Here is a 22,205-nt window from a genome sequence, read left to right on the forward strand (position 1 = left end):
GGGTTCTTCTAAGAAAGAAGAGTGATGCAAGCCTATTTGTATCAGCTACATTTTCAACAGCATTCCAAAAAAGATTTTCTTTTGGGAATTTTGGAGGTAAACTGAGTAAACCTATTTAAACTTTGTTTCCAGTTTCTAGTTTGGTTAAAGTGCATGAAATCTCATGTCAATTCTACACTCATAACTAAGTCTCGAAAACACAAGAAGTTTTGGACAAACTTACCTCAACATCATTAGCTTTTGTGAGGGAGGCATTGCATACCTAGCTAGGTACAATTGGGGCCAGGGGATCGTCGGCCCGGTGGGGGGGCCGGCGATCCCCTGACCCCAAGCGTACCACCGGGCCGACGATCCCTTGGCCCCAATCGTACCTAGCTAGGTATATGGTGCCTCTAGAGCAAAAGCTCATGATGTTAAGTATTGTATGAAAAACACTAAAAAAGACTTCGTTTTCCTACATGAGTAAATGTTTAAATCTTCTTGTGGAATAGCTATGGGTTTTGGGCTATATACAAGTTACTTTACTCTCTCTCTCTCTCTCTCTCTCTCTCTCTCTCTCTCTCTCTCTCTCTCTCTCTGTGTGTGTGTGTGTGTGTGTGTGTGTGTGTGTGTGTGTGTGTGGGCGAACCGCGCGGGGGGTGGGGGGTGGGTGGGTTGGGGGTGTGTTGTAAATACCTGCTGTAGGGGTAATACACACTAGTCCAACAACCATGCCTTGGACAGCATGGATGAGAGAACTAACACCATTAGTATAGATATTCAATGTTGTCCAAACAATTATGCTTGTGGTGGCAGCAATGTATGTATTTAAAACTGCCATCGAAGCATCAGCTCCCGCTGCATATTGTGACCCACCATTGAATCCTGTCCAACCCAACCACAGTAAACCAGCTCCAATTAGCACTGATGGCAGGTTATAGATTTCTCTTCTTCGATGGTGATCATTGGGTTGTCCAGTGTGGGGAAGTTGAGGATTGATTGGAATTTCCCCTATCTGGTGCAAAAATGTCAATGTTTGTATTCTTCTCATTTGCGATATTAGAAGACTAGATTATATATTGCACTATCTTGGTTGGAGTTTTCCCTACCTTGTGCAAAAATGTCAAATTTATGTTTGTACCAAATTCTCATTTCATTAATTAATGATAGACTTAGCTTATATGCACTACACAATAGTGTTGATACTTCATGCACATTATTCTCTCTCTCTCTCTCTCTCTCTCTCTCTCTCTCTCTCTCACACACACACACACACACACACACACACACACGTGTGTGTACCCCATAACACCCTCTTAAAGTAGATAGCCCATTTTGTAAGGAGCTTGAACTAGAGTATTTTCAAGGTTGAGGGTTCAAACATTGTGAGTGTACTAGTACTCAATATATTCCAAACTTGCGAGGAAGATATTTGTGTGTGTACATGGGTGTGCTTGTTCTCTCTAGGACAGAAGTTAATACTCACATCCACGGGCCTTCTAAAACAAGGGTAGATTTCAAGGGTTTACAAAGGGATGATGGAGTTCATGGGGACAAGTAGTGTTGATTGTTGGTCCAAGTAACCCCAAGGACGGTTACAATATGGAAATGGTCCATGATTGCCGGTGCATGCGGGGTTGATCGTGATGCAAAAGATGATCATGATAGACCCACAATGACTTATGGAGGTGGTAGGTGTAGTAGCAGAACGAGGAACTCGGAGGAGGGGAAGGACTAGGGAGGAGCCATCTATGAGATGGATGTAAGGAAATTGACAAGAAGTTTTGAACAAATTCTCACAATAATTCCCACAATATTGTCACTTACCTCAACATCATTAGCTTTTGTGAGGGCACCGGGCCGGCGATCCCCTCACCCCAATCATACCTAGCTAGGTATGCGGTGCCTCTCGAGCAGAAGCTCATGATGTTATGTATTGTATGGAAAACATTGTAAAAGACTCCGTTTTCCTACATGAGAAAATGTTTAAATCTTTTTGTGAAAGGCTAGCAGAGATGGTCTCCAAAGTTGAGAAGCAACACGGGGTCGGTGACTAGTCGACCTTGGAGGATAATAAAAGCAACACCGTTGTGCCCTTCAACATAGAGCATGTAATTGCAAGAGACACTCGAGAGGCTGGTGGCCTTGTGAGATGGTACTACATCATTAAGCATTGTGGATGAAGATGTTGGTAGTGAAAAATTGCTATCTAGAGGGCCAAGGGGTGAGACACAGGAAGCAACTATACTCTTGTCAACTATAGCATCAGGCTGGGCAAAATGGGCTTCCTACACAACCGTGATGCTAAAATTTTCTTACTCTCATCTTGCTTGGTGCCCCTCACGGAGTGAGTGACGGTTAGCTAACGGTAGCAGTCAGTGGCCTCGATCGCCATGGCTATGATGGTCTTACACTACCCTGAACCCACCTTTCGACTATGGCCTTACTCGGTTACCTGGTTACTTCGTTAGCGTAGGAGGCATTTTCCTATCCCTGGCCTCTCCTTAACCCACGTGGATCTTCTTTCTTTTTTAACCCAACGATAAAAAGCTCTAAAAAAACTACGCTGTCAAAAGCAATACAAGCAGTTCACAGGTTCCCAGAAGCAGCCACAAGCTACCAACTGCCAACTCTCAGCAGCAATTCGATCTTAGTTTGGAGGTTTCCATAGTCACATTGATTTCGTGTTCACTGAGAATCTCTCAATCCCCTCACAAAAGCACAGAAGTGAAATATGGAGAGAAAGACAATGACACACACTCAAAAATAATGAGACTACCTTGGATGACCTCATTAAAAGCCCGTGCTAAGAAGAAGGATTTGTGCCAAGGCAATAAGGTACATGCGGAGATTTGTGCTACCGGGTTACTTGAGAAGGACACATGCTTACAGAGCTTGTTCGTCAGTATGTATGTTAAGTGCGGTGCAATTGTCAGGGCACAACAAGTTGTTGATGAGCTTCCAATCCGGGATGTCGTCGATTGGAGTGCACTTATTGCAGGATATGCGCGACATGGGCAGGGTCACGAAGCTCTGGGCTGTTTTCATCGCTTGCGAAGTGAGGGCCTCTCTCCGGATACGGTCACCGATGCTTGTGCCTTGAAGGCATGCGGTATTATTCAAGACGTTGATCTGGGCAAACAAATTCATGATGAGATTCTTAGTGAGAGGTTGTTGGAGAAGAATTTCATGCTTGGCAATGCGCTGGTATACATGTATGCTAATTGTTGTATACTTTGGAAAGCACAACTAGTTCTGGACGAGCTTCCCAACCGAGATGTCATCTCTTGGACTGCATTAATTGTAGGATATGCCCAGCAAGGCCAGGGCCAGGAAGCTTTGAATTGTTTCCATTGTATGCGAAGTGAGGGTTTCTCTCCAGATGCAGTCACCTATGCTTGCATTTTGAAGGCATGTGGAATCATGCGAGACATTGATATGGGCAAACAAATTCACGATGAGATTGTCAATCAGGGGTTGTTGAAAAGAACTGTCATGCTTGGCAATGCTTTGGTTGACATGTATGCCAAGTGTGGTGTACTTTTGAAAGCTCAACAAGTTCTTGACGAGCTTCCTGATCGAGATGCAGTCTCTTGGAATGCATTGATTGCAGGTTATGCCCAACAGGGACAGGGCCAAGAAGCATTGGGATGTTTCCAAAATATGCGAAACGAGGGCTTCTTTCCAGATGCAGTCACCTATGCTTGCATTTTGAAGACATGTGGCACTTTGAAAGACGTCGACACAAGAAAACAAATTCATGATGAGCTTGTTAGTCGGGGGCTGTTGAAATAAACTGTCGTGCTTGGTAATGCTTTGGTTGACATGTATGCCAAGTGTAGTGTATTTTCCAAAGCACAACAAGTTCTTGATGAGCTTTATGTCCAGGATGCAGTCTCTTGGAATGCATTGATTGCAGGTATGCCCAACAAGATCAGGGCTAGGAAGTGCTTGGCTGTTTTCATCGGATGCAAAGTGAGGGCTTCTCTCCGGATGCGGTCACCTATGCTTGTGTTTTGAAGGCATGTGGCATTATGCAAAACACTATCATGGGCAAGCAGAGTCATGATGAGATTGTTAGGCAGGGGCTATTACAAAAAGATGTCATGCTTGGCAATGCTTTGGTTGACATGTATGCCAAGTGTGGTGTAATTTTGAAAGCACAACAAGTTCTTGACCAGCTTGCTGTCCGGAATTAAGCTTTTGTAATGTACTGATTACAGGATATGCTCGACAGGGGCAGGGCCAGGAAGCTAAGGGGTGTTTTTAGCGAATGCACAGGGAGGGTTTCTCCCCAAATGTAGTTTCTTGGACTGCACTTATAGGAGGATATGCCCAGCAAGGGCGGGCTAACGAAGCTCTGGACTGTTTTCAATGCATGCAGCAAGATGGCATTTCCCCCAATGCAATCACTTCTGTTAATGTGCTCTATGCATGTAGCCACTCAGGTTTAGTCGATGAGGGTCATATGCATTTTGATAACATGAGGGAAAAACATGACATTGCACCAAACAAAGAGCACTATACTTGCATGGTTGATCTTTTTGAACGTACAAGGCTCTTTGACAAAGCAATGAGAGTAATTACGATGATGCCGTCGTTTGATAATCGTCCAATTAGGGTCTCGCTTCTAGGTGCTTGCCGACAATGGGGAAATGTCAAGCTTGGAAAGTTTGCTTTTGAGCATGTAGTCCGACTAGACCGACATGATGGGGCAGCATCTGTCTTAATGATTAATATTTATACAGCTACTGGGATGCAAGAGGAGGTAGAACATATTGAATGCATAAGAATAAAAAATGCATCTTGGAATAAGCAAGGATCTGGTTGCTGGGTTAATGAAAGTGGAAATGCTCAATAAATTTGTTCTTGGGGATACCAAGCATCCACAAAGCAGACAAATCAAGTGACGAGAATGCAATGCTTGCACGTGCACAAAGAGGAGTGAGAGAGGAGAGTACACAGTAGTGGATGGAGCTGTGCAGCAACACACCGATTGTATGTATATAGATAAAATGAGTATTAAGTTAAGGTTAGTGAGATGGGGGTTGGCCATTCTGGCATGGGCACATTGGCGATCTTGAAATTATATTCCCACACACGCATTGGTTCCACAAAATCTATCAGCTGATTCCAAAAAGGTTTTGCATTGTCAGCATAGTGAGAAGTTGGCCAGAACTTGAGCAAAGATCAATTAGTCCACAAGGAAAAGCTTATGTGTCACAAAGAACATTCGCATTGATGGGGAGAAGGGTGGCCAGATGCACACTCCAACACCCACATCTGATGCCACTTTGAACACTTCTCTCGAGGTATTCCTCGATCCGTGGGACGCCATGGAGCCTTGGGCTGTTTCCAACAGATGCAAAGTGAGGGCACCTCTCCAAATGCAATCACCTACGCTTTCATCTTGAGGGCATGTAACACTGCCTTGATGTCCGGAATTTCGTGTCTTCAAGTGCATCTCATTGCCCAATAGTCGCAGGACCAAGGAGCTCTGACTGGCTGACTATTTTCAAGATGCAAAGCGAGGACATTTCTCCTGATGTAATCACCTATGCTTGCATCTTGAAAGCATGTGGCACTACGTAGGAGCAATGATCACGTATGAAAAATGTGTTGTTCTTGGGAAATCAAAGAGTTCTTGAGGAGCTTTCTATCTGGAATGTGGTCTCTTGGAATGCACTGATTGCGGGATATGCTTAACATAGAACGCTTTGGGCTGTTTTTAGTAAATGCGAATTGAGCATCTATCTTCAGATGTGCAATCACCTATTCTTGCATCTTGAAGGCATGTTGCAATATGGAAGACGCTAGGACAGACAAAATAACTCAGGATGATATCGTTAGTCAGGGGCTGTTGAAAAAAAAATGTTATGGTTGGCACTACCTTGGTCGACATGTATGCAATTACCTACACCCGTATCTTGAAGGCATGTGGCGTTACACAAGATGCTGATATGGGCAGAAGAATTATTGATGATATTTTCAGTCAAGGGCTATTGAAAAAAGAAGTCATGCTTGTATGCTTTTTGACGGTGATACTAACAAGAAAAATCACAATTATATTGTTAGTCAGAGGCTCTTGGAAAAAGATGTCATGCTTGACACTGCCTTGGTTGATATGTATGCCAAATGTGGTGCACTACAGGATATACCCAACATGGCTATGGCAATAACGAAGTAATCAGATTTTTCACCAGATGCAAAAGAAAGGCGCTTTTTCATGGTGGCTAGGATGTTTTCATGAGATATGCACAACATGTCTGTGGCTATGAAGCATTGAGATGTTTTTAGCAAATCTGAAGGAAAGGCCTTCCTTCAAATGCAATCACCTATGCAATTAGGGGCTATTGTGGGGCTGTTGTAGAAACATTTTGTCCTTGGCAATGTGGCAAGCTTGATGAGTCTAAAACACTACTTGACAACATGGACTATGGTGTTAGCAGGTTATGCACATGAAGGACGAGATTGATTTGTTCTATGATGTTGTCAACTTTCCAAGCTTCAGTTTGGAATTAATCAGAACAACAGTACATATAGTGCACATGGCAGAAATAATCTAGTTTGAACTCTTTACACCAGTTGATATTGATCGCCCACTGTTAATGTGCCTTTCACAGTTGAGCACCATCCTTCTTGCTTCCACCAGATGTGGACGTATGAAGCGACGAGTGAATTTTAATAGGCTTTGAATTGACACAAGCTGAAATATTAAAATTCCCACTTCTTCCTAAAGTTCCTCCACCCAAATAGTCACAATCCTATCTCCTTCATCCTCCATGGTCGTCTCTTGCAGCGGGTTAAGAGTAGGAGATGCCCAGCATCGTTGATGCGAGGTGCATCGACGACAGATGTTCAATCGCGCGGTGAGTAAGCATTATCATTCTGTGATTTTTGACATTTTTGACACTGCGAATGCAGTTAATAAACACATTGAAAATTGCACGCTACCGTGAGAATGGCACGTTCCCTCGCATTATAAAAATTGGGGAGGACTGTGCAAACTCCCCCGTGCAAGGAAACTTGCATGTTTTGTGTTTTTTTGAAACATATAAATGGAACAACAAAGAATTAATAACAATGACATCTTGTATGATTACGAACATTGAGCTTGACAAACCTCTAACCCTCGTTGTGGTTTTCTGCAAGGTACCCCTTTGAAGCACTATGATCGATATCTCATTCTTTTGAGGTACACCTCTGAACCACGACAATCGGTAGCATCTCTCTCTCTCTCTCTCTCTCTCTCTCTCTCTCTCTCTCTCTCTCTCTCTCTCTCTCTCTCTCTCTCTCTCTCTCTCTCTCTCTCTAATCCTTTCATAATTTTTTTCACTTGAGAAGTATTGAAATGGCATATATAGTTTCCAATATTTTGCTCGAGAAAGATTTAGAAGAGTTACGGAAACAAGGAGTGGATGCCTCACCAGGATCTGGAGGGGGGCGTATGCATGTAACTATGGATCACTATGAGGTACCTTGTGATTACCAAATACCGACAGTTGCCTTTTGGTTTGAAAGAGCTTGCTAAGATTTCAATATGGGTCTTAATGCATCCATGCAAACACCTTAAGAGCCAAGACAGGATCAATATGAATTGTCCTTGTTGATTGTTTCACTTTGATTTGGGTCTGCAATGCAGCCTTGAAGAGTTAGTTTTGTGGGACTTTGTGAAATAGAATGACTGGAATGTGGTAAAAAGAGGCTGGGATGCACAAGTTCTGGGAGAATCTCCTCACAAGTTCAAGAGTGGTATAGAAGCTCTTATGCAATTGAAGGCAGATAATCCAAAAGTCAATGATCAATACTGTCCTCCATTTGTAATTGTGGACGAAAATGGAAAATCTGTTGGTCCAATTGTTGATGGTGATGCAGTTGTAACCTTCAACTTTAGAGTAGACAAAATGATCACGTTGGCAAAAGCTCTTGAATATGCAAACTTTGATAACTTTGATAGGGTGCGTTTGCCCAAAATTTACTATGCAGGTATGCTTCAATATGATGGTGAATTGAAGATCCCTAGCAAGTACTTGGTGAGCCCTCCCGAAATTGACCGGACATCAAGTGAATACTTTGCAAAGAAAGGACTCCGAACCTTTGCATGCAGGTACAGTTAGAAGAGGCCTGACGAGTCAGCTTTCTGTTGTTAATCCTCATGCCAAGGAGGGTTGTGGAGTATATTTAGAAATTAATCGTCTTGGGCGCTTGAGACAGTGAGACAGTGAAGTTTGGACATGTTACATTCTTCTGGAATGGGAATCGGTCAGGCTTATTTGATAGCAAGTTGGAGACCTATGTGGAGATACAGAGTGACCAAGGTATCACTTTTAATGAAAAGCCTGGCATGAAAGCCCTCCAAATTGGTGAGAGAGCCAGGGACGCAATTTTAAGTGGCAAGTATGATCAGGTAGACTTCAATAACATTTACAAGTTCATGGTTAAGAATTTTCTTCTTGATTGATGTGGCATCAGACTATTTGTGCTTGTAGGTGGGGGTGAATCTTCCAAATGGGAAAATGGTGGGTCATACAGGTGACATGAAGGCCACAATTGTGGGGTGTGAAACTGCTAATAAGGCTGTTAAGGTGAGTTAAGCATCTATTCTGGTCTCTCTCTTTCTTTATCACCCAAGTGGTAGCTTGGTACTTGGTTTCCTCTTTGTAACATGTCTCAAGTCCTAGGCTTGTCATAGAGTTCTTTGGCACACAACTACATGCTTAAGAGCATAGTTCAAAATATTACAATATCCAAAAGGACGGTACACTCCCAAGCTACATAGTTGATTTCCTAAGAGAGGCATACAAAAATAGCTGTTCTCAAATTGGATCAGAAACACCTCAAGGCAAGGCTTGAATAACATCGTCAATTTGAGAAATAAGTCTCTCAGCATTGACAATTTCTCCGACCACACTACAAGAGGCTATTCATATTAGCGACGCTCAAAAAAAAAATCCCGACGTCGCTATAAGCATCGCTATGAGCATCGCAAATTTACAAAGAAATTTGCGACGCTTATAGCGACGCTCATAGCGATGTCGGCTGGGCTAAAAAAATAACCAAGCGCGCCCAAAAACTCAGATCTCAGATCTGAGTTTTTCGGCGTCCTCAAGCAAGGAGCAGGTAACGCTCTCCCTCTCTCTCTCTCTCTCTCTCTCTCTCCTCATTCTCATGTTCCCTTCCCCTCTTTCTCTCTCCCTCTCTCTCTCTCTCTCACACACACATACACACACACACATAGTGTTTTTGAGAGAGAGAGAGAGAGAGAGAGAGAGAGAGAGAGAGAGAGAGAGAGAGAGAGAGTACAAACAAAAACAAAAACGCACACACACATACATAAACAAAGAATGCACACACACATTGAGAGAGAAAAAGAGAGAGAGAGCATGCATAAACAAAAAACGCACGCATTGAGAGAGGAAAAGAGAGAGAGAACATGCATAAACAAAAAACGCACACATTGAGAGAGGAAAAGAGAGAGAAAACATGCATACGATCCAAAAAAACGCACACACATTGAGAGAGAAAGAGAGAGAAACTAATTTAACGTCGTAGGAAACTAATTAAAATTAAAAGACCTAAAGATCTAGCCGACGAGGAGTTGAACTCAAGACCTATTATTCAAGAGGGAAATGGCATAATCAATCTATCATACTTGGCATGGGTGATAGAAAGGTTATACCATTTATCTCTTTTTATTGGCACACACATCCACACACGCGCACACACACAAGAAGAAGAGAGTTATAACGTCGTAGGAAACTATCTTAAAAGACGTTAAAGATTAGGTTATATGTAGACTTACATTAAATTAGATTTAGGTTTATTTTTAACTAGATTTACGTTTATTTACGCTAGATTTAGATTTACGTTATATTAGATTAGATTTAGGTCTCCATAGACTGCGATGCCTGCATGAAGCGGGTGAAGAAAGCCCTCAATGGAATATAGGGTATTGCTGCCTTCACTCATGGTGGGCTCTGTCGATCCAAAAGTACTGGTGAAATGTCTTCAGAAGATAGGGAAGAAGGTGGATCTTCAGGGCGGCAAGAGTCACTACATCCCCAACACAATGACCATCTAGACAACCTCTAGTCATTCAACAGCAACTTCAAAGTTAGTAACAAGAGCAAGAACGGTCTAAAGTGCCAATTGCTGTCGTCAGATGTGGATGGAGATGAGGCAGCGTCACCGCCGGAAGTTAACTCTCACATCTTTAGTGATGAGAATGCCAACTCTTGCCGAGTTATGTGAAAAATTATGTGTTAAATCAGTTTTAAGGTTCTTATAATCCCTGTTAGTTTAGTTCTTTGTTTTTAATATAACATAATTTACGTTAGATTTAGATTTATGTTATATTAGATTAGACTTAGGTTTATTTAGGTTTACCCACACACACACACACACACACACACACACACACACAAGAAGAAGAGAGTTCTAACGTCGTAGGAAACTATCCCAAAAGACGTTAAAGATTAGGTTAGATGTAGACTTACGTTAAATTAGATTTAGGTTTATTTTTAGTTAGATTTACGTTTATTTAGATTTACGCTTATTTACGTTAGATCGAGTCCACGCAAGAATTACTTACGGTTTAGGGTTTAGAGTTAGACGAACAGTGAAAATATCTACTGTGAAAAGATGTTAAGATGTTGTGAAGTGCTACAGCTAGAGAAGAGGCAAAGGGGTTTTGTCCACTACATGCAGTATCATGTAGACGTGGGTCTGTAGATTTCTTGTACCCACAAATATAGGTATCGACCAATAAAGACGAGATTATAACCCGGTGGTTCTGATCTCCGTGCACCTCTAGACCGAGGTGTGCGGGGATTGGACATGACTAGAGAATGTGAGGTAAAGAGAGAGAGAGACACAGAGAGAGAGAGAGAGAGAGAGAGATAAGACGAAGAATGCCAATAGAATATTAAATTTGTTGTCCAGGTTATAAGATTTTTATCCTCATTATGAGTAGTGACGAGGATGTGGGACCGTCCAACCGAAACACCTATCTCTCAACGAGGGTCTTATGTCCTTGTAATCAATGCAAGCATGCTGTGCGACGGACAAAACGTGTTTCTTTGCAGCACGTTCGCGAATTTGGCGAGCTCGATCCATCTATTATAGATCGAGTTGTTGCCAATTATAACTCGTCGGACTCTGACGCTGGCCAACAAGCAGCAATCTTGCAACCCAATAGACGTGTTCGCAGGCGCTTTGGTCAAGCAGCATATGTGAGGCCACAAGATGTAGCCTCTGACAGCTCGGGGGATGATCATGCAGAGCACATTCCCAACGAGGCAATGTTTGAGCCCGAGATTGATGAAATGATCGAGACGATCATGGATTCAAAAAGGCTTATGCTATGATGATATGAAAAGTGAAGCCGATACGCCATTGTATAATGGAGCACGTATGTCTAGATTGAAAGCACTCCTGGTTCTTCTCAACATGCAGGCAAAGTTTGGATGGAGTGATACTAGCGTCACAGCGCTTTTCAGGTGATCTATTACAATTAGTTTACTTTAATAAAACTCTAAATGTATAATGATCTGATAGATTTTTACACGACTGTATCATATTTTTATGTTGTGTAGATTGCTGAAAGAGCACATACTACCAGCTGACAATGTGATGCCAGATTCCCGAGATGAAGCAAGAAAGATTTTGCGAAACTTGGGGATGGATTACAATTCTATCCACGCTTGTCCTAATGACTGCATTCTTTTCAGAGGGGAATACATAGACATGGAGAAGTGTCCGAAATGTGATTCCGAAACATATCGACTAGATCTCCACGGGACAAAAATTCCACAAAAGGTTTTGCGACATTTCCCTCTGCTTTCTCGCATCAAGCATTTCTTTGAATGTAAGTCCATGGCCGCCCTAGCATCATGGCATGAGGAGAATAAATCTTCGGATGGTGTGCTACGAATTCCTGCAGATTGCGTAGCGTGGAAACATATAGATGGAACATGGTCGGATTTTGCCAGGGAAGCTCGAAATTTGCGCTTAGGCCTGACTATGGATGGCGTAAATCCATTTGGTCAAAGATCAACATCTTACAGTGTATGGCCCGTTGTCATCGTCAACTACAACATTCCCCCGTGGTTGACTACGAAGAAGGGGCACCTATGGCTAAGCTTGATTGTGCCAGGGCGATATAAAGTGGGGAATATGGATGTGTATCTTCGTCCACTATTGGAAGAGCTACAACAATTGTGGATTGGCATAGAGGTGGTGGATATGAGCCGACACACAGGACGACGGAATGCTTTGATCAGAGGCATTCTAATGTGGACCATGCATGACTATCCCGGGCTAACAGAATGCTCAGGTGATCTATTGACACTCCTCACTCAGACACTGTAAATCTTGTTTTTTCCCATAGTTGATCTATTATCACGTGTATACATGCAGGGCTTCAAACAAGCGGATACAGAGCATGTGTCACATGTGGACCTAGACTGAATGCACGTAGGGCACCCTCACTGAAGAAGCAAATCTACGAAGGTCATCAAGCGTATCTTCCAGAGAATCATGTGTTACGCGACGGCTTTTTGGGAAGAGAGCCACCAAGGATGTCTGCACAAGCATGGTTAGAGCAGAAGGAGATGTGCGATGACGGATTGCCTCTAGGGATGAAGAGACTATCTCTATGGTACGAGTTACCATACTGGCCCCGACTCATGATCAATCACTTGCTTGATCCAATGCACATATTCAAGAATGTGGGTAATCTACTATGGGACCATCTGACCGGGGAGAAAGATACTTTGGGAGCCAGAGTTGACCTTAGAAATGTGGATCGTATGGAGCAATATTGGCCGCAAACAACGTCTGATGGATCGATACAACTCCCTAAAGCACCATGGATTTTCACAGGAGCCCAAGAACGCAAAGTAAAAGAGACCATTCGATCTTTACGGACCCCCACTGGCGTAATGCACTCGCTCCAAACGTGTTTTACTAAAGAAGGAAAGCTTACCGGTTTGAAGTCACACGATTGGCATAAAATGTGTCAGGTACGTTCATAGTGGACTTTAATATCATTGCATAAAATGTGGACTTTAATATCATTGCTGCACATACTTTACAGTTTATTTTACCGGTTGCCATTGAGGGATGTTTGTCTCTCGACATCCGTAACACAATCTACAAACTTGCAAAGCTGGTGCAATGGATCTCACAAAAGGAGATCAACGTAGACTCCATACCATTCTCCAAACTAAATGCTGCGGAGCTTGTGTGCATGTTTGAGAAACATTTTCCTACTACAATGCTAACCATTCAGGTGCATCTTCTTGTTCACATAGTTGATGAGGTGGAAATAGCTGGCACAGTTCATTCCAGATGGATGTTCTTCTTAGAACGTTTCATGAAAACGCTTAAGGGATATGTGCGTCAAAAGGCACGTTCGGAGGGTAGCATGGCAGAAGGTTGGTTGGTATCAGAGTCCCTAGAGTACATTGGAGAGTGGCTAGACGGATTTGATAAATCCCGGGACACGCTATGGCGAACCATAGATGATGAGCGCATATCTGGGATTGTCATGTGCAATCTCGGTGTTGAGAAGAAGATGACGGAAGATCTAGAGGCTAAAATCAACCGATTTTGCATGCTTCACAATCCAGTGATGCAAAAGTGGATTTCACAATATGAGGATGCAAAGCAAGAGCGACAAAGGGCACGAATCGAGTGGAGACGGGGAAGACGACCACCGATGCACTATCTAGCGGTTCTGGAGAGCCTACCAACCTTCATGAGCTTAAGATGGTTGCACAACCAATTGAAAAGCGCACAACAATGCGGTGACGAAGTGACTGAAGAAGAGTGGGAGTACTCTGGGGGTTGCGCGACCAAGGTAAGTTTGCAATGTACGACTAGCAAGTGACTTTATTTATAAACGTTTGAACGGCCACTCATAATCTTTGTTCGTTGTAGTATAAGTCATACACAGCAGCATGGTGTAAAGGTCGACATTTTAGGGTGGAACGAATCGACAAAAAGCGTTTTACTCAAGATTGTGGAATCATGGCAAAATTTGAACAGTATAGTCGACGACGTTCCTCTGATGCAGATCCTGTGGTGGCGGAACTCACTTACTTCGGCACGCTGCAAGAGATTTTGAGGATCGATTACAGAGGATTTTTTGTCGACTTGTTCGACGTGCAATGGTTCAAGATAATCATGGAGGATCGCAACGCTACTGTGCGTAGAGGAGAGTCTGGTTTTCTTGAGGTGGATTCTACTAAGAAATGGACTGACCTAAGAGACACTTTCGTACTACCCGAGCATTGTGAACAAGTAAGTATGTAAATAGTTACATCCCCATTTTACAAGTTATGTGCTTGAAAGCTCTCATGTAAGTTATGTGGCTCTGGTAGGTAATATTTCATCCTACAAAGTCTACATCAAACTGGTGGTACGTCATAGAGGTAGCCCCTCGTAGTGCAAGGAAGTATGAAGGCTACCATGTGCCAATCACAACGGCATCAATAGAGGAGATCAGAGAAGATGCTCAATCAGAAGCCGCTGCGGTGGTGCCAGACGAGCATCAAGATGCTACTACTCTATATGGGGTGCATGCAGAGGAGCTACAAAATGAAACAGAGGATATGTGTTTAAACGGAGAGCTCTATATAGATATAGGAAGTTATGCTGAGTTATGCGAGGATGAGAGAGAGATCTCTTAAAGCCACAAATATTGTATTTGAACAATTTTGCTCCGTGTTGTAAAAGCTCTGGCTCTCTAAGTACCTTCCATGGTGTATAACGCTCTTTTCTACTCGTGCTCACATCTTTTGATTGAAAATTCTGAGTTTTCGACTTGCCTCTTCTATCACTCAATTCATTGCGTCATTGTAATTATATGCGTCATTACGTCATTGTATTTAATGGTCTTTGCGTCATTGTCTACTCTATTCATTCAATATTAAGTTTAAATATTTGTGTGTTTAATGCAGGTATGGATGATGAGGAGTTTCTTTCTTCTTTGTCACCGCAGCAGAGACAGTGGTACGTGGAGCATCATCGCTCTGGCGCATCATCGCGCGTTCCTACTCCATCCGCATCTCCCTCTCTTTCGGAGCATTCGGCGCGCTCCGAAGCTTCGGCGTCGACCAGACGAGCTTCACACTCGTCTAGACACCGGTGCTCTAGTGGTGGCGGTGGCGGTTGTTGTGGGGATTCCGCCACCGATGCCTCCACACCGCCTCATGTTCGACGAGGCTCTTTACCCTCCCCTTCTTTGCCCGCCCCCACACCAGCCACAACATCGCCATCTACGCCAGGTTTTGCACGGCTGACTGTTCCTAGAAGCTACACACCTCTATCTACTCCGCCAGGAGCCACCCCACTCGACACTCCTCGCTTCGGGGCCCAGACGCCGGTGGAGACACCTGACGTCCGTACCCCCATCGACACGCCGCTAGAGACTCCTGCCCGGACACCCAGGTTCACGCGTCACCGGCCAGAGGGCTTGTCTTACTCCATCGACTTCAGCGGCGGCATCATCATGGATGATGACGGCAAGAAGGTGATCTCGCGCATGCGTGGTCTTTGCTCTCAGCTGTTTAGACACTACATACTAAAAAAATGGAGTGAAGTACCAAGTGATTTAAAAAACAGAGTCATCAGCATACTTCATGATGAGTTTCCCGTTCCAACACGGGATCAGCGCTTCAATGAAGACCTGATGAAGATTCGAATGCGCGAATACTGCAAACACAAGCGTTCCGAAGTGCAAAAAGCAATCAAGAATGGGTGGAACAGGCCAGATTGGCTGGCCAAAGAAGATTGGAAGAATGCGAAGAAAGCAGCGCGCGAGAATCCCAACAAGTGGAAGCAACAAAAGGATGCAGCCAGAGCGCGAGTAGAGGCAGGGAGCTCGCACCACTTGGGGAGCGGTGGATGGGCATCATTTGAGGCCGATTTTGTAAGTGTTTTCACATTGCTCTTTATGTTCGATAGTTTAGGGTTTATGAGTTTTTTAATTCTAACATAATGAAATCTTTGTATGTTTTGACAGTGGTCGATGACAGGACGTGATCCCACACCGTACGAGCGCGAGTACGCAGGCAGGAAGGGCTTAAACGCCCTGATGGACATTCTCAGTTCTCGCGGCGGCATGGTTAGTATTAGGGTTTACTCTTTTTTATTTTTTGTATTGTTTTATAAATGTCGTTATATGTTTATACTTACTGAAAGCTGTCTTATTGTCTTTTTTTGCAGAATCCGACAGATACGCCGCTTGGACGCGATGAGACGTCTGACTAGACGACGTCAGTTTAGCCGTAGCTAGATAGCATTAGTTTAGGGTTTCTCATAGCTTATGTATCATGAGACGGATTTTATACGTCTTTTTGAACCATGTATATTATTACATTTGTCACCGCAGTTCCTTAGTTCCTTTTGCCAATCAATTCTTTATGCCTATGATGTTGTACAATTGTCATTATTACATTTGCCAATCAATTCATTTTGTCTATGATGTGTACAATTGTCAATTTTGCAAACAATGCGTCTTGTGGGTGACTATTTTGGGTCTATTATCTACCCTTGCACTTTTTTTAAAAAGTGAATCAAGTACAATATGGTTGATGGGTGGCAGGGCATTCAATGCCCTGCCACCAAAAAAAAATTCTCTCGGGCGTCGCTATAAGCGTCGCTATTTATGGCTCTGTAGCGTCGCTATAGTCTTCTGTGTCAACGTCGCTATAACCATCGCTATGAGCGTCGCTATATAGCGACGCTTATAGCGACGCTCTCGTAGCGACGCTTGTAGCGACGGTTTTAGCGACGCCGGGGGTTATAAAAACCCAGTGTATTTCCGTCGCTAGCATCGTCACAAGAGCACACAACCTCTTGTCGTGCCATCTTGGCATCTACAACTCTAGTGTCGATTATCATTCGTTTCACTATCGTGATGATTGTTGATATTGTAGAGTCGACACTTCTCGAGCTTCAACTTGTGTGCAAGTTCAAACCAGAAAAAAGAACTCTCATACATGGACTTTGGTAAACTTGATCAAACAATCTATTGCATCTCTCCCTCCAAAAGCTGATTTATGGAATTCCCTAAGACTAACCGACTCCAAGAGGGAACAAAGCCCAAAGAGGGAAAAAAGCCCAAAGCTTCGAACAGATGAGGAATGTCATCTTCCTGCCATTATCACCTAGGGCATTTACCGTTTGAGACACTGATACTCTCAGCTTTTTGACCTGTTCAAATGGATTTTGATCTCTCTATCTCTCTCTTAATACAAATTTTTGATGCTTTTACTGGGAGAAAAAAAAGCATAGTTCATACTAAACTTCAAGAATTGCAAACTTGATGGTTTGTAGTACTTGGTAGACTTTTTATTGAGCATCATGAACACATTCATATTTGTGATGAATTAGATTGGAAAGAATTCACCTTTGAATTTTGAAACTGCTTCTCACATTTTCAGCCATGACCTATACCTACATACATTCCGCTCCAGCCATAGCGTGGGCTCTCCACTGTGTCTTGTCACATAATCCTTGAGCATTGAGAGTCACTTATCCATATAGTTCATCACATGTATCTTTTGGTCCCATACATCATATTTGACCACCCAAAACAATAATAAAAAATCACATGTACCTTTGGTCCTACAGGTCATATTTGTCCATCCAAGACGATAATAAAAAATATACATCTCTCTCTCTCTCTCTCTCTCTCTCTCTCTCTCTCTCTCTCTCTCTCTCTCTCTCTCTCTCTCTCCCCCACTCCCCAAGTTTTGGTCTTCTAGAGGTTCTTGTTTTCTCTTACCCTCGGACTCTACGGCTAACGAAGCACTCTAGTTACCTTGATTATCTAAAAGCAATTTGCAAAATAGAGAAAGGAGAGTCATGCCACTTGGCATTGATTGATTGGAGAGAAACGGTAGAAGGTAGAGGCTAAATTTAGCACGAGCTTCATGCAAAAAACAATGCTGTCTCCTTTCGTCGCACCAAAGAAGGCAGAGGACAAGCAGAGTGGAGGCTGTTGAAAGAAATTTCGTGATTGGCACTGCCTTGGTCGATATGGTGCACTCTTCAAAAAGCAGCTTGAGGAGCTTCTATCCGGAATGGCTTCTCTTGGAATGCACTGATTGCGGGATACACACAACAGGGGCGGGATATGCATGTGGCTCTTCACAGGATGCTGATATGGGCTTAAAAATTCACTGTTTCTACGTTATTTTCAGTGGATGCAAAGTGATGGAATTTGTCCATATGAAATCACCTACACATGCATCTTGAAGGCATGTGGCTCTTCGTAGGATGCTGATATGGGCTTAAAAATTCACTGTTTCTACGTTGTTTTTAGTGGATGCAAAGTGATGGCCTCTGTCCATATGAAATCACCTATGCATGCATCTTGAAGGCATGTGTCTCTTCGCAGGATGCTGATATGGGCTTAAAAATTCACTCTTTCTACGTTGTTTTCAGTGGATGCAAAGTGATGGCCTCTGTCCATATGAAATCACCTATGCATGCATCTTGAAGGCATGTGGATCTTCGTAGGATGCTGATATGGGCTTAAAAATTCACTGTTAGTCATGGGCTGTTGCAAAATAATGTTGTGCTTGGCAATGCCTTATTCTATATGTATGCCAAATGTAGTGCACTTCAGAGAGTACAGAAAGTGCACGAGGAGCTTCCTGACTAGAATTTCGTCTCTTGGAGTGCATTGATTGTGGGATAAATGCGACCGAAGTAGGACTAAATTACTCTAATCTATTTTTAGCGGATGCAAAGCGAGGGCCTCTCTCGTGGTGCAATCGTATCCGCGTGCATCTTGAAGGCATGTGGCTCTATGCAGATGCTGATATGGGCATAAAAATTCACGTTGATATTGTTATTTAGGGGTTGTTGAAAAAAGATGTCATGCTTGGCAATGTGTTGGTTGATGTATTTGCTAAATGAGGTGCACTTCAGAGAGCACCAAAAGTGCTTGAGCAGCTTCCTGTCCAAAGTGACTCTTGGAATTCACATATTGTAGGACTTGTCCCACGGGGGCAGGGGCAGAAAGCTCTAATTTATTTTCAATAGATGCAAAAGCAAGGGCCTCTCTTTAGATGCAATCACTTATGCATGCATCTTGAAGGCATGTGTCTCTATACAAAATGCTCTTATGGGCACAAAAAATTGTCTTAGTCGATATGTATGCCAAATGTGGTGCGCTTGAGAAAGCACAAGAAGTTCTTGAGGAGCTCCCTATCTAGAATGTCGTCTCTTGGAATGTATTAGTTGCGGGGTAGGTGCAACAAGAGCATGGCTAGAAATCTCTAGGCTTTTGGGAAGCTCCAAGTGGCTCTAAGGGCGTGCAAAGCAGCTCTTTGATGGGTTAAAGGTGGAAAGCAAAAGGTGGGGCTGACTGCAAGGAATGAGAGGTATTTTGAGTGGAAATTCTAGCAAGCAACATGCACAAGTTTGAGGGCCAGCATTGGGGTTGCGGTAGAGGGGTTGAGATGAGGCAAGGGGCAATAGGGATCACAAGGGTTGGATTGGTCACTGGAGCGCACAAAGGTATACCAGCCAGCGTGGGCCTGATGAAAGGAAGGACTGTTGGATGACCTCCTTTCCCAGGATGTTGTCTCTCAGAGCGAGTTCATCAACATGGATGTGGCAAGTAAGCTCTGGACTATTTTCAGCAGATGGAAAGCAAAAAGGGTCATGCTTCAAATGCAATCACCTATGCATGTAACTTGTAGGCCTATGGATTTTTGTATATGTTTTCACCATATGCAAAGTGAAAAGTTTGTCGCTCTAGGTGCAATCACCGAAGTAGTTCAAGGCATTACATTGAGCAAGAATATTCACAATGAGGTTGCTAAGCAAGGCCTATTGGAGAAACATGTTGTGCTTAGAGGTGCTTTGGTCGATATGTATACCAAATGTGGTGCCCCCACGAAAAGTTTTGGTTCAGCTCGGCTCCCATACTTGTGGTTGGCCTTGCGCTCGTTGCCTCTCCTAGTTCTTTTCACTACCTTCATTAGACAATTGGGTGAGGTAGGCTTTCCTTTCTATGTTAAACACCTCTTCTTTTCCATGCCCTTGTAGGCTTGTTGTCTTGTGGCTGTCCTGCCCTTCTACATGCCATGCTTGGCCATAGCCCTGCTAATACTCTTCTCAACACAGCATTGCGAAGGTCATATACAGAGTTGCTAGGCTAGGCTTTGGCTCTTCTTGACCAAATGGGAATCAAGGTAGATGCCATCACTTGCACCATTCTTATAAATAACCTTCTAAGAGCTAGAAAACTCAAGCTAGCCTTTCAATTTTTCTTCTCTCTGGTGCACGACTACAGAGGAATGAAGACCATATTCGGTACTCCCAAAGCCTAATGAAGTTGGAAAGAATCTTTTCGTAGTGATGACTTAAAGAATTGGAAATGCACTCGAGATGTGATCACCTACATCAGCCTATTGGATGCCTTGTTGAAGGCCAAGGAAGTTGACAAGGCTCTTGTTGTATTGGCCATAGTGGGGAAGATGGGATGCATCGTAGATGTGGTTACTTACAACAACCTGATGGATGGTGTGGTGAAGCCCAAGGAAGTCGACAAGGCTCTTGCTGTACTGGCTCAAACAGTGAAGAAGGGTGCATCTTAAATGTGGTCACCTACAACAACCTAATGGATGGCTTGATGAAAGCCCATAAATGGGGTGCGTCCCAGACGGAGAAGAGAGGGTGCATCTTAAGCGTGGTCACTTACAATAGCCTAATGGATGGCTTGATGAAAGCCCAGGAAGGGGGTGCATCCCAAACGTGCTCACCTACAACAGTCTGATCAGGATGACTAGATGAATAACAAAGAAGTCGACATGGCTCTTGTCGTATTGGCTCAGATGGAGAGGAGGGGATGCTAATGGTAGAAATCAGAGAAAATGTGATGATGAGATCGCAGCAGACATGATTGACGCATTGATGGGAACCAGGGTAGACATGATCAAGATGATAGCACAAGTGAATACGACAGCCGACACGATGGCCATCACATTAGACATGAGCAACACAACAATGACAGTCGCCATGTTGACCATGCTAGCCGACATCGCAAAAGATCTAAAGATGATGATGTAGGACAATGGACACCTATCCCAAAGAGTGTAAGTTTGTGTGTGTGTGTGTGTGTGTGTGTGTGTGTGTGTGTGTGAGAGAGAGAGAGAGAGAGAGAGAGAGAGAGAGAGAGAGAGAGAGATCATGTGGGATGACAAAATGACATATTCAACAAAACTTCAAGGAGTGCCTAGCCAGAGAGTATGAGTTTATGTGGAGATTTCACTAGACATCATCGACATAGCAATATAAATCGCATTTTTAGCATGATAGTAGAGAAGTCAATTTGATGTAGATGGTGGACATTTCAAAAGAGAGGTAGATGGTCATCATAGTGGACGTGAGCGACAGAATGATGGAGACAATAATGATCAACATGCTGTCAAAAATGGAAGAAGATATGATGATGATCACAACATACATGATCAAGGCATGACAGGTATCGCAATTGACATGGTTGAGATGATAGCACAAGTGAATGTGATCTATATCAAGGGGATCATATGGGTGGCAATCAAAGGACTCTCAGAGAGCATCATGATTGCAAGCATAGATACAATGGATATGCTCGCGAGATCATACAGGTGGAAATCAAAGGACTCTCAGAGAGCATCATGATTGCAAGCATAGATACAATGGATGTGCTCGCATTGAAAACTCTTACAAACACAGAGATCGTGAAGGGAGCTTGACCTTGCGGCTAGATTGATAGAAGAGGAAGAAGAACTCAGAAGGAGTGGTGATTGTAGACAAACAATTTCTAATAATGACAAAGATGATGAATGGAAGGACCAAAGCAAGAGGGATGGAATGAATTCACATCTTCATTGAAAACACTACAACAATGAAGGTGACAAAGATTGAAGAACTCAAGCGATGTTTGACAAAGAGACACATGGAGGTTATACCACGGCATTGCAACCTAAAATAATACAAGCTTACATAACATCGACGGCGGTAATGAGTTCTTTCTTCTGTACCTGAAATATTTACAAAATAAGGAAGTCCCTCCAACACTGGAGGAGAAATATAAGTCTCCCTTCAATACCGGAGGGGATAAAAGTGGCGGGGGAAGGGCATGTTCCCTACGGTATTAATACATGTGGAGTGCGGTGCCAAATCCACACCATACGTATGGTTTTTTTCTTTTTTTGATG

At 43.3% G+C, this 22,205-nt stretch overlaps 2 protein-coding genes and 1 pseudogene across 2 annotated transcripts in view; 2 read left to right on the top strand and 1 right to left on the bottom strand.

Moving 5' to 3' along the window:
• LOC147448809 (ammonium transporter 3 member 2-like) overlaps nucleotides 1–22,205 on the bottom strand; it is a 37,985-nt gene that overhangs the window by 1,388 nt on the left and 14,392 nt on the right. Inside the window, exon 2 of the mRNA XM_086522462.1 lies at nucleotides 676–994. Within this exon, the coding sequence (XP_086378588.1) occupies nucleotides 676–994 (319 nt within the window). The remainder of the gene's footprint in view (nucleotides 1–675; nucleotides 995–22,205) is intronic.
• LOC147448810 (2,3-bisphosphoglycerate-independent phosphoglycerate mutase-like) lies at nucleotides 7,412–17,042 on the top strand. The gene is made up of 5 exons (XM_086522518.1): nucleotides 7,412–7,453; nucleotides 7,659–8,086; nucleotides 8,194–8,386; nucleotides 8,469–8,564; nucleotides 16,923–17,042. The coding sequence occupies exons 1-5, from the start codon at nucleotides 7,427–7,429 to the stop codon at nucleotides 17,040–17,042; spliced, it is 864 nt and encodes a 287-aa protein (XP_086378644.1). The 5' UTR covers nucleotides 7,412–7,426.
• LOC147448811 (uncharacterized) lies at nucleotides 19,410–20,858 on the top strand (annotated as a pseudogene).

This window comes from Adiantum capillus-veneris, chromosome 10 (assembly GCF_014529385.1).
Source record: "Adiantum capillus-veneris isolate H3 chromosome 10, ASM1452938v2, whole genome shotgun sequence".
NCBI lineage: Eukaryota > Viridiplantae > Streptophyta > Polypodiopsida > Polypodiales > Pteridaceae > Adiantum > Adiantum capillus-veneris.

Coding starts and splice junctions, on each gene's coding strand:
- LOC147448810 (XM_086522518.1), top strand. CDS start 7,427: ATGCATGTAACTATGGATCACTATGAG. Junction 7,454..7,658: donor TAACTATGGATCACTATGAG/GTACCTTGTGAT, acceptor TTTGTGAAATAG/AATGACTGGAATGTGGTAAA. Junction 8,087..8,193: donor CTCCGAACCTTTGCATGCAG/GTACAGTTAGAA, acceptor CGCTTGAGACAG/TGAGACAGTGAAGTTTGGAC.